The sequence below is a fragment of the Crocuta crocuta genome, unplaced genomic scaffold (assembly GCF_008692635.1).
Source record: "Crocuta crocuta isolate KB4526 unplaced genomic scaffold, BGI_CrCroc_1.0 scaffold337, whole genome shotgun sequence".
Taxonomy (NCBI): domain Eukaryota; kingdom Metazoa; phylum Chordata; class Mammalia; order Carnivora; family Hyaenidae; genus Crocuta; species Crocuta crocuta.
The window spans coordinates 2,185,282-2,197,269 of record NW_027528873.1 but is presented as its reverse complement, the minus strand read 5'-3'; the positions used below and the strand labels follow the sequence as shown (position 1 = coordinate 2,197,269).

The 11,988-nt window shown below is 49.2% G+C and overlaps 1 protein-coding gene across 1 annotated transcript in view; it reads left to right on the top strand.

Annotated features, from left to right (window-relative positions):
- LOC144225471 (uncharacterized) overlaps positions 1–11,914 on the top strand; it is a 26,231-nt gene extending 14,317 nt beyond the window's left edge. The window contains exons 3-4 of the mRNA XM_077756664.1: positions 9,242–9,343; positions 11,671–11,914. Of these exons, the coding sequence (XP_077612790.1) occupies positions 9,242–9,343; positions 11,671–11,724 (156 nt within the window). The 3' untranslated portion in view covers positions 11,725–11,914. The remainder of the gene's footprint in view (positions 1–9,241; positions 9,344–11,670) is intronic.
- Positions 11,915–11,988: the final 74 nt, after the last annotated feature.

Here is an 11,988-nt window from a genome sequence, read left to right as displayed (position 1 = left end):
ACACTTGGCCAGTGAACTTGATAATAAGCTGATTCCTTGCCTCAGGTCAACTAGCAGGCCGGCTCTGCCTGCCAGATAAGCACACATCCAGACTGTCCGTTGCACCAAGTCTGGCTGATTGGAGCCACAAAGATGTAAAGTGAGGGAAAAGAGGCTGAGTCATCTCCCCAGTAAGTTCTGGGGTTGGAGGAGCGAGGTCGGGCTCCTTGTGGAGGTTCTTGCCGAGAGAGGCCAGCTGGGCAAAGCTCATGTAGAAGCCTCCCGCATGCAGCCTCTGGCCTCCCTGCCTCTGTCCGGCCTGTTCTGTCTGGGATTCCCTCATCCCTCTTTTCCAATTTCTACTTCTCAACCTAACTCTCATGGTGTTTTCCAGTGTCAATTCCAGCATTCCTTCAGCAGTAATTATCCCCTCCAGGAAGCCTTCCCTGTTAGATCTCTGTCCTCCCCTTTGAGAGACTGATGAGATAGATGCCTTCCCACTTCTCCAACGACCATCACCTGCCTCTACCCAGCACTTGCCATCCTACTGGAATTCTCTGCTTGTCTTCTTCTCTAATAGTCTGTGTGCTCTGGAGAGTAGGGTCCTCCCCTCACCTGCCTCTGTTTCCAGTCCCCAAGGCTAGTGTGCAGCTGTCGAACCCACAATTGCCAAATGTTTCTTTGCACGGAACCATGTTGGAGAATCCTACTGCTCATTCTAAGGTCAGCTTAGATCAGGTAACTGCAGAGCACAGTAGGCAGGAACATGGACTCTAGTCCAGTGAGAGTCAGATCTCATCTCCCCACGTTGTGGCTGGGTGACCTGAAAGCCTCAGTCTCCACATCTGTAAAATGGGAGAAGTGTAACTGCTCCAGGAAGATAGGACCCATGCTGTGTTTAATACCCTGCCCAGTGCGTAGTGAGTATTCAGCACATCTTGTTAGGGGATGATGGTCACGGTGACAATGACAGTGGTGCTATTACTTCCCCTGGAAAGCCTTCCCTGTCCCTCCAGGTTGGATTGGGTACCCACCACACACCCCAAGTCAGAACACTGGTAGTGTCAATGCCAGTTTACATATCTGCCTTCCCTCTAGGCTGAGTCACTCCATGGTATAGCTTGGGTCCAGCCCTGCCTTAGGGCGCCTAGACTGGCACACTCAGTGCTGGGTCCCTAGATTGACTGAGCACAGTTCCTCATGAGCCCTGTGACTTTCTCCAGCCCCACTTCCCTCCTCCCCATCCAGAACCTTGGCCTCACAGGGTCTTGAGCTCTCTGAGGGCTTCTTGTTTTAAAATTGATCCTGGGCGCTTTCCAGAAATGTTGAAGGAATTTTAAGAATGACATGTCAGGATTAGCTGTAACATTGTATCATTTTGTTTGTCCTAAGAACTGTGTTATCATTTGCGGTTAGCTCCTTCATGGCATTAGAATTGCATTCTTTCATGCCCACCAAGGACTTGTTGTGGCTTTACTGGTTTATAGTAGTTGCTTGTAACAGCTTTTATGTCTCTAATTACTCGTTCACATGTTAAGGCCTTATTAATTTAGTTTTAATCTGCTTTTGGAGAGAATTGGCTTTCCCCCCCGAATATGCTGATTTTAGATAATTGCCAGCCTCCTAGGAGTGGATCAGAAGAGAGTGAGTACGTCGCTCACCGGGCCCACCCTCATGGGCAGCTACTGGACTTCTCTGCCAGAAAGAACTGGGTCCAGGTGATGGCTCAGCCCATAACCCCTACGAGACGTAGGCCGGTTACCTGACCAAGTCTAATTTTTGTCAGCTCTCGAGCTTGAAAGTCAAATGAAACATGGAAGTACCTGGCATTTGACAGGCTCTCCATTACCTTTCCTGACCTTCTCATTTGCTCACGTGTTTAACACAGGCATCAGAGGCTGTGACCCGTCTTACTGGCCCAGAAACCCTCAGAGGGTGAAGCGTACTTTAAAATCAGACTCCAGGAGGAATGGCGAATTTGCATCTTGTAGCAATTCACATGATGTACAGGAAGTGTCTGGTCACTGTCTGGTCTTTCAATCCCCCACCCCCTCCAGAATTTAAAGAGCACAGGCGTTGGAGTCAGATCTGGGTCAATCCTGGCTCTGGCCTTCGCAGAAAGAAGCACAATGGACGAGACCTCCCTTCTGACTTCGCTCTGTAACCACAGAGACAGGAAGATTCAGTCCCAGGCGCCTCTGGGAGGTGGGTCCATAGCACAGGGCTTCCTGGAGCTGCGTGGGCAAGTGTGGAGGGGTCAGTGGTCCATCCTTCCCCGCTTGTTGGAATGGGTGTTTGGGACATGTGGGAGCTTTAACAAATGTCACAAATTCTTAAGAGACAAGTTGAATCCCACTATTTGTGGACCAGGCCAGGTCACTGACAAGAGATGGGTCCATTTAGTGGGACTAGTCTGTCACTCCCAGTATAGGTCACCTGCACAGGGCAAGGGGGGCTCGGGACCCTGGGACACGCTTCCTCTGGCTGCCTGCCGAAGTCGGATTTTCTGTGTCACTGGTCCCCCTGCAGCAGTGCCAGCTGGGATTTCTAAGTGGTCGGGGGGCTGGATAATGGCTTTTGAAGTGGCAGTCCCTTGTCGGAGTGATGCAAAGCTGTCTTCATTCATCTGTTGGTGCATGTCTTTCTGGGAAAGCTGCTGACAGAGCCAAAGTGTTAGAGGTTATTTGTTTTTAATAGAAAAGTTACTGGACTGACTTCACTTTACAACCAGCTGCCCTGAACTCCAGCCCTTTTGCACACTTGCAGGTGGTCCGTGTGGTGAGGATTGCTGTGAGGAGAGGAATTGAAGGTGGCCAGACTCCCCTTGTCCTTGGAACTGTCTGCGCTTCGTTTCCAAGGTGGAGTCCCAGAGCCCACAGTGAGGGTGCAGGCAACACTGCCTGTCCCCATGGTTTGTACCGTGTCCTCCTCAGCCCCGACACGTACCTGCCTTCCCATGCCACTTGGAAAGCATCAAGAACATTCTCTTCCCTGACATTCCACCATTAGACCCTGGTTAAAGGATTAAGCAGTGGAGAGTGTCTGAGCTGGGAACCCGCGATGAATGACCTCTTAAGGACCCTTTCAGACACGGCATTCACAGGGCAAGCCAAATCCTTGTCCCAGATTTCACTGCTCCTGGTCTAGCAAAGTGGCTGGCTCTTACCACAGAGGAGATCACAGGATGAGTTCTTAGGTCCTGGGAAAGATTGCCATCAGGAGTTATCAGAAGAAAACAAGTGACTATTGTTTGTTACCCAGTCCCCTTCCAACATAGCACTTCTTTCCGTATTTCCCCTCATCTGTTCTTGGGTAAGCATCCTCCTCCCTGGCTCCGCACCCCCCTTTTCTGGTCTTAGGACAAATCTGGTCCTCTGGAGAAGGGATGGTTTATTCCCAAAGGATACAAAAGCTTAAATCGAAAAACCCATGCCCACCGAAAGTGAACTTGGGCTAGCCAAGTGGGAGAACTAAATCACCTTTTTGGAACCATCACTGCTATGAGTCGAGAGTCACCAATTGATCTTCAGCTTAAACAAAATCTAATTAAGTTTTAGGGCAGTGGGGGTGCCTGGGTGACTTAGTCGGTTAAGCGTCNTAAAAAAAAAAGTTTTAGGGCAGTGGACATCGCAGTGCTCCTGGGCGTCTGGCTCAGCAACATCTGCAAGGTGAGACCTGCAAGGTCTCCTCTTGGGTCCCGGTCTCCTAGAAGGGAAGGAGTTTCTGAAACATTTATCCATCACTGCTTTTCAAGCTTCCAACTTACATTAAGAGACATTTAGTTATTGTCCAGCTTGGACAAGCAAATCCCATCTCCGTCTTAACTCTGGACATCTTGATGACAATTATTTGGGCCTCATAGGCCAGCCCTATGCATTTTATATATATTTTCTCTCGTTCTCAGCACAACCTGGTAAAGTAGGTCTTTTGGTTACTTAATGCCATATAGCAAGCCACCCCGAACCTAATAAGTTAAAACAACAACCGTTCATTCTCCTGACTCTGTAGGTCGATTGGGCAGTTCTTCAGTTTCATGTGACCGCATTTTTAGCTGAAGGCTCAGTTGGGGTGCCTCAGTTCTCCTGCAGTGACCTCTCTCTTGTTCTCCAGGGCTTTTCCCCGTGGCCTTTCTCCCCAGAGTAGCCTGGCCTGCCTCAAATCACAGCAACTTGGTTCCCACAGGGGAGGGTTCTGAAAGGCCAAGCCCCCAGCATACAAGTGCTTTTAAAAGCGCTGCGTGCCTTATGCTTGCTAATGTCCCATAGGCCAAAGGAAGTCACACGGTCAAGCCCAGAGTCAGTGCAGGAGGGGACTTCACAAGGGTGTGGATATGTGACCCATCAATCTCTCTTTTGTAGATGAGGGTGCTGAAGTTCAGGTTACTCCCATTGCCCAGAGTCATTCCTCACGGCTAGATACAGAGGTCCCAGGTCTGTCGACTCCTAGGCACATGGTCATGGCTGACAGTACTGGGTCAACCTGCTACAGGTGGTGAGTGGGTGGTGGGAGGGGTCAGGTACCAGGAGCCCTGTGTACAGGATGGCGGAGCTCCCTGCCCTCTTTAGCCTGGAGGACGGCTCAGTGGGTTCCCTGGCCAATAGGTTCCACCAGCAGATCCAAGCCAGTGGGCTGTGTGAGGGTGCAGGTGGCACTGGCAGGCATTGGAAACATGCTGAGGGCCACAGTCCCAGTTTTTAGCCTGGCACTGTGGCCCCGTTGACTCCCCCGGCCTCGTTCCCCCCTCTCCTTAACTCCAGGATAACTTTTATGGCACTGGCCAGCATGTCCTTCCTCACTGTGTTTGGAATGCCTTCCCACTTAAAAAAAAAAAAAAAAAAAAAAAAAAAAAAAAAAAAGCTCGTTTATGTTTCCTGTGAGAAGGAGGAGCCCCTCCAGGCACCACAGCCCCTGGTTTTCCCCTAATCCCAGAGCCAGCTACACCAGGCTGTACCCGCCTGGCACTTCTCCACCTGCCGTTTTCAGCGATGATCCCTTTAGGACCCATTTCTGGCTTCCAGCACCCACACCCAACAGTGGTTGGACTGAATTGAAAGGTGTTCTTGTGGGAGCTTCTCAGAGTCTCAGCAAAATGCCTATGTGTATCTGCGGCCCCCAGAGACATTAGCAGGCACCTGCTGGGGGCCCTGCCCCAGGCTGGGAAACAGGGACACAGAGTCATGCAAGCCTCATGGTTCAGCCCAGATTCTTTCCTTGTTAGCCTGGTGACCCTGAGAAACTACCTCAACATCTCTGAGCTCAGCCTCCCCTGTATATATCCAGTACAGATGAGAATAATTTCTGTTCTGTCCAACTTACCAACCAGGGTCAGAGTCAACAGAACTTGGGGTTGAGATAGTGTCTCTTTTGGAAACTACCATAGCATTTGTGTGTTAGGTATTCTTCTCTTTAATAGGCTTGATTGTAGGGCTCTAAGAAAGGGTTCTCTATGCCCAAAGATCCTTCTGCCCACTCCCTCTAGCCCGCCATTTCTCATGATGCCTGAAATTCTGCTACCCATCATTATTTTGGTAAGGTATTTTATTATTTATATCCAAATGGTCCCTGTTAAAAGACGTCAAATGATCTGGAAAAGGTAACACGTTAGTTCAGGAGCAAAGCCTGCCTTACCATTAATGAACATCTTTTTCAAGCTCGTGCCCTGATATTGGTGTTGGACGGTAAACAGGTGTGAGCTTTCTGGGGATCAAATTGGCAATAGTTATCAAAAGTCTTAAAAATATGCATACTCTTTAATGCAACAGGTCTGCTTCTGTAAATTTATTCCAAGAAATTGACGTGTTCAAAACTGGGAATACCAGGCAGTCTTATTTGTAATAGCACAGAATAATAAATAGCCTAAATGTCCAAGAATACAGATGGGCTAAATAATAGTATGTGTATATGATGTAATACTAGCAGGCTTAGCTTCATGGTCCTGTGACAAAGTGCAATCACAGAGGCCACAGGGGACAGAAGGCCCCTCACTTGGTTTAATGCGTGCTGTCACCGTCTTAAAATTCCTAGTCATTTTTCTAAAGAGCTCCTCATTTTCATTTTCTGCAGGGTCCCACAAATTATATAGCCATTCCCTTAATATTATGTAACAATTAAAATAATGCTTATGGGGTATATTTATTGAAGTGGAAAATTGCTTCTATTAAATGAAGAAACTAGGGTATAAAACCATAAACGATGCAATCCTAATTTTTTAAAAACAGAAATATATATATGTATTATATCTAACACCAAAATGTTAGAGTAATTACCTCTGAGGAAGCAAGATTATAGGTATTCTTTTTATTACTGTGTTCTCCTTTGAGCATTTCTGTATTTTCCAGCACAGAGGGCCTGAATGTGCTTATTGACTCTAATATATCTGGCAGAGGCAGAAGTGTGTATATTGTAACTGGAAACCAGCAATCTTTTCTTAGCCTCAGATTGAGTCCGGAGCCTTTAGTATGCTGAGTAGACATCTAGATAAACACACAAAGAGAAGTTCAGTTGATGAGGAAGCCAAGTAGTCTTATGAGCTCCCGGAAGTCGAGGAATCTCTGATTTCTCCATCCCCATTTCCCTTCACAAGCCTGGCATGGACAGGGTGCCCAGTGAACGAGCATCTTGTCTTGTGACTTGGGTTATTCATTAGTAGTCTTTGCCCATGACGCGCCTTATCAGACTTCAACTTCATTATGTTCTGATTTGAAGGTGGGAGCTTCTCTTTGGCTGGACATGTGCCCTGAATGATCTCTAGACCCCAGAAAGGAACGTTCCCACCCCAGGTTCTCCAGTGCTCCGTCTCCCTCTGGAAACAGCCTCCAGGACAGAACATCATATTTATTCCTGCACACAGCTGGCGCCACCTGTCCCCCTGTGCCTGTGTTGCATTGCAGGCTTCATCCTGACAGCAGAGGGCAGCAGTCATCAGTGAGCCTGCGGGGGATGACTAGGGGTGTGGAGAAGGAGGAAGTGGCCCTCCTATAGAAAGTGGCCCTGCTCACTCCATACCCATCTCCCAGACTTCTCTCCTAAATCCTTATCGGGCTGTTGCTGACTGTCCTGACTATCAGCTGGACAGCTGAACGTGGCCAGGAACACATGAATCCTAGAAACTTGCCTCTGTAAAGCCAAGGCCTGTGAGTTAATGGCCTCTGACCCCTTCCTATGACAGATGGGAACACAGGGGCCCAGTCATGGGATGGAATTGCCTTGAGCCCTACAGTGAACAAGGGGAAAATGGAGTTTTAAAAGCAGCAGTGGGGAGGCAGGGCTCATAATGCGGGATTGCCACATATGGAAAGGCTGTGCAAGGGGAGGTGGGTAGCTGCAAATATGGGAGGTGCCCACTGTGCCTGCACACAGATCCCAGCCTAGACTGTGAGTTCCCGGACTAATGCTTCTAAATTCCTAAAATTGGGGCACGTGGGTGGCTCAGTTGGTTGAGTGTCCGACTTCGGCTCAAGTCATGATCTCATAGTTTGTGAGTTTGAGCCCCACATCAGGTTCACTGCTATCAGCCTGTCAGCGCAGAGCCCGCTTCAGATCCTCTGCCCGCCTTTCTCTGCCTCTCCCCAGCTTGTGCTGTCACCAAAATAAATAAATATTAAAAAAAAATAAATTCCAAAACTTAAGCCCTATATTTCTGAGTGAGCCTTTGCCACTCCAGTAGGACTGTGAAGTTTCTCGTGGGCCTAGATTAAGCCCTGTGGCTCCCCTCCTCCTGCTGTCTGAATCCCCTTCAGCATGCCCAGCACCTGGGAAGGGCACAGAGGGCTTAAGGAAGATGCGAGGGTTCAGGGGTGGGGAGTCGGGTGGCAATGAGCACCGGCAGGGCAGTGGGAGCTGCCTCATTCCCCCATGGTTCCCAGGAACCTGCCTGAGGAGCCTCCTGGACATGCCTGAGGCTGTCCCATCTCAGTGCCTTCATCCTCTGGTGATCCCCCAGCACCCCCTTTCTTCCGCTCCAGCTTCATTCTCCTCTCCTTCAAGGCCCAGCCCTGGTGCTACCTCCTCCCAGACCTTCCTCTTCCCTGGCTCTCATCTGGGACCCCACAGTATCTGGCCTGTACCTCTGGTGACACTGGGCACCTAGGGAAACAGTGTAGTCTAGGTGGGGAGGAGGGCTTCAGAGCCCCATCTGTATTCTGACCTGGCTCTACCGTTGACCATCTGGGTGAACCTGGCCAGTCCCTTAACCTGCCCTGGAAATCAGAGCAGCTAATCCATGCTCCAAATGGACAGTCATGAGGATTTAGTGACCGCACAGAGAGTACCTAGAAGAGCTGCCATTTGTACCTACAGTTGGTTATTTATAGCTAAGGTCATTCTCCAGAAGATGAAAAGCTCTTTGAGGGCAGGGCTCGAGGTTTTTACGTGTTCTAAGACCTTGCAAGTGTTGAAATAAGGGAAGGGAGGAAGGGAGGAAGAGAGGAAGGAAAAAAGGAAGGTAGTAAGGTCTGGAAACAGGCAGGGTACTCTAAGAAGTCAACCTCGCCTGCAAGATTCAGGACTATAGCCTCTCTCTGCCCACCTGATGTGCACTCAGCCCTCGGAAGCCTCTCCTCCTTTCGCAGCCCCCTACTCAGCCCCAGCTCCGAGAGCCCCACCCTAATAACGTTTTCTCTCCTAATTACCCCTTTAAGTGAAATTTAGGGAAGTTTTTGTAAATTTTAAAACTGATTGGCAGGGGCACCTAGGTGGTTCAGTTGGTTAAGCATCCGACTCTTGATTTCAGCTCAGGTCATGATCTCACTGTTGTTAGATCAAGCTTCATGTCGGGCTCTGCACTGATAGCATAGAGTCTGCTTGGGATTCTCTCCGTCTCTCTCTGCCCCTAGCCTCCTCGCATGCGCACACACATTCTCTCTCTCTCCAAAATAAATAAATACTTTAAAAAATGATAAAATAGGGATGCCTGGGTGTCTCATTCGGTTCAGCTTCCAACTTTGGCTCAGATCATGATCTCACAGTTAGTGAGTTCAAGCCCCGCGTGGGGCTTTGTGCTGACACCTCAGGGCCTGTAGCCTGCTTCGGATTCGTGTCTCCTCTCTCTATCCCTCCCCCACTCACAGTCTGTCTTTCTCTCAAAAATAAATAAACATTAAAAAAAATAATAATAAAACTTATTTGCATATTGTAATAAGACACATGGTGGACAGAGTTCGGCTGCAAATGTTCCGTAATGAAATTGACTTGAGCATACCCTGGGTTATCAAGGTCGGGGCTGCTTGCTCAAGACTGACAACTATGTTCCTTTGCTTGGCAGACCACGGTGAGCTGGGATGGGGACAAGCTCGAGTGTGTGCAGAAGGGTGAAAAGGAGGGACGTGGCTGGACCCAGTGGATTGAGGGTGACGAGCTGCACCTGGTAGGTTGCTGGTGGGGGGAGGGGGGCAGAGCTGGGCCCAGAGGCTTAATCACTGGTGAGGTCCAGTGAATCTTGGAAGAATACCCTGTGGCTAGGCCTTGGTTCTGCTCTGAAGCTTCTCTCCCAAGGGCCTGGAGGAGACCCTTGAGTGGCTTTTGAAAAACTGAGCACTGGGGCACCTGGGTGGCTCAGTCGGTTGAGCATCTGACTTCGGCTCAGGCCATGATCTCATGTCTCATGAGTTCGAGCCCCACATCAGGCTGTGTGCTGACAGCTCAGAGCCTGGAGCCTGCTTCGGATTCTTTGTCTCCCTCTCTCTCCTCCTCCCCTGCTCGCACTCTGTCTCTCTTTCAAAAATAAATAAATTTTTTTAAAAAATTTTAAAAAAACAAAAACCTGAGCACTGAGTTTTCAAGGTCTAGGCTGACTCCGCTGTCCAGTCAGAGACAGACATGAAGTGAGAAGTGCATCTGCTAAGCATCAAAAATGGAGCTAGGGGCACCTGGATGGCTCAGTCGGTTAAGCATCCGACTTCGGCTCAGGTCATGATCTCATGGCTCTTGGGTTCGGGCCCCACGTCGGGCTCTGTGCTGACAGCTCAGAGCTGACAGAGCCTGGAGCCTGCTTCTAATTCTGTGTCTCCCTCTCTCTCTGACCCTCCCCTGCTCACGCTGTCTCTGTCTCTCTCTCAAAAATGAATAAAACAGTAAAAATTAAAAAAAAAAAAAATGGAGCTAAACTCTTTCGTATTCCGTATCTCTTTCTGTTCTCCCAGTAGCCCTATGGGTCAAGTACTATTAGGGGTCCTATTTTGGGGATGAGAACATGGAGTCTCACATCCAAATTACACAGCTAGAAAATGGAAGAACTGAAATTTGCTCCCAAACGATGTCTGTGTTCACCATGCCAAGCCGTGGCAGGCTAGAATCAAGGAAAATTCTTTAAGCTTCTCTAAGACATGATCTCAACGGTCTAGGTCAGGGGAAGAGAAGCCTTTCTCAGTTCAGGTGGGGGCCTCTGGCCTGGGAACTCTGGTCAAAGCTATTTCTACTCCATCCATTGTCTGGGAAAAGCACTCACAAATCCAGAGTAAGAGGCTTAGCACCTATAGAGCTAAAATAACTGTTAACATGTCCCCCAAAAGGAGACCTGCCGTCACTCCTGTCCCCTTGGAACTCCCTGACTACCTTCCTTCTCAGAAAAGAACCTGGTCCAGGTGACCTGGGTTCAACTCCTGATTCACTGGGTACCTCTGAGTAAGTACCTTCCTTCCCTGAGCTTCATCTGCAAAATGCCATCCTACCACTTAGGTTTTCTGCGAAGATCCGGGTCCATGTGAGGGCTGAGAAGAGGCGCGAGGGCATTACTTTCAGAGGCAGCTTAGGCTAAGGCAGAGGGAGAGCCTGGGCTGCCACGCCTGACCTTGCGCCAGCCTTCTCCCTGGGCCTCTATTTCCTCAACTGCAGAGCAACGAAGGTAGATTATGTGATCTCCACTGGCTCTTTCAGCTCAGGAGTTCTGTGACTCTGTGCCAGAGATTGTGAATGTGGGGAGGGGCCTCGGGCCTCTTTTATTTGGCCATCAGTGAGCTTCAGACTTCTTCAGGCAACAGTTTAAAAATGAGGAGATGTCACATAAGTATTCAGATTTCCAGCCTCCTTCAAAACACAAAATGCAACAAAACAAGAACTTGGAATGTGTGGTGACATTGTGCTGTCATTCCCCCGGCCACTCAGCAGGGGCTGTCCTGTAAGCGAGGCATGGGCTTCCTGGGCTGCATTTTAGTACTACCTGGGAGCTTTTACTAATAGCAATTCCAAGGCTCCACCCACTGAGACATTGATAAAACACTGAGTTACTGGGCTAGCCTGGGACTCAGGCATTTTTCAGACTCCTCAGGTATTCTAATACGCAGCTGAAGCTTAGAATTCCACAGTTTGCAGCTTCGGCCTGTGGCGACCAACTGAATCCCCATGTGTCTGGGCCTGATTTCTTCCAAGCCTGGGCACAGACTCTGTCCTGGGCTCAGGACTGAGGTTCTTAAAGCCTTTTGGCCCCTTGTAGTAGGGGGAAGGGAGGCATCAGAGGGTCCTGCTGGCCAGCTTTGAGCCACATTTGTTTCCCAGCCAGCTCTGCCTACAGGGCATAGCAGGGCCCAATCTCCACTGATCCAGTTTAACTGACTTTCTAAGGAATTGGTTAGTTCGAACCAACTCTTGAGGAAAAATAACAGGCACTGAGTATTTTCGAAGTTCCTGCCCCTGCATTCACTGAGCCCCAGGTGTGACCTTGCTCTGGCCAATGACAAGCATCTGCTTTTGTTTCAGGAGATGAGAGTGCAGGGTGTGGTCTGCAAGCAAGTATTCAAGAAAGTGCACTGACGCCTGAGCAGACCTTGATCTTGAGGAATGAGTGGCATGGACGTGTGGGCCAGAATCCCCTTCTCTGCACAGCATGGGGCAGAAATGTCCAGCCACTCCTGGGCATCTGTTAGCAGTCTCTCTCTTGGCTTTGTCTCTTTTCTTTTTCTTAAAACGAAGCCATCCCAATAAAAGTGATTTCTGCTCAGTATATCTGTTCTGAAGAAGCTTTAAAACTCTACTGTGCTCAACGCTTTCTCGGTGGCTTCTGAAGCCAGCGTCTCC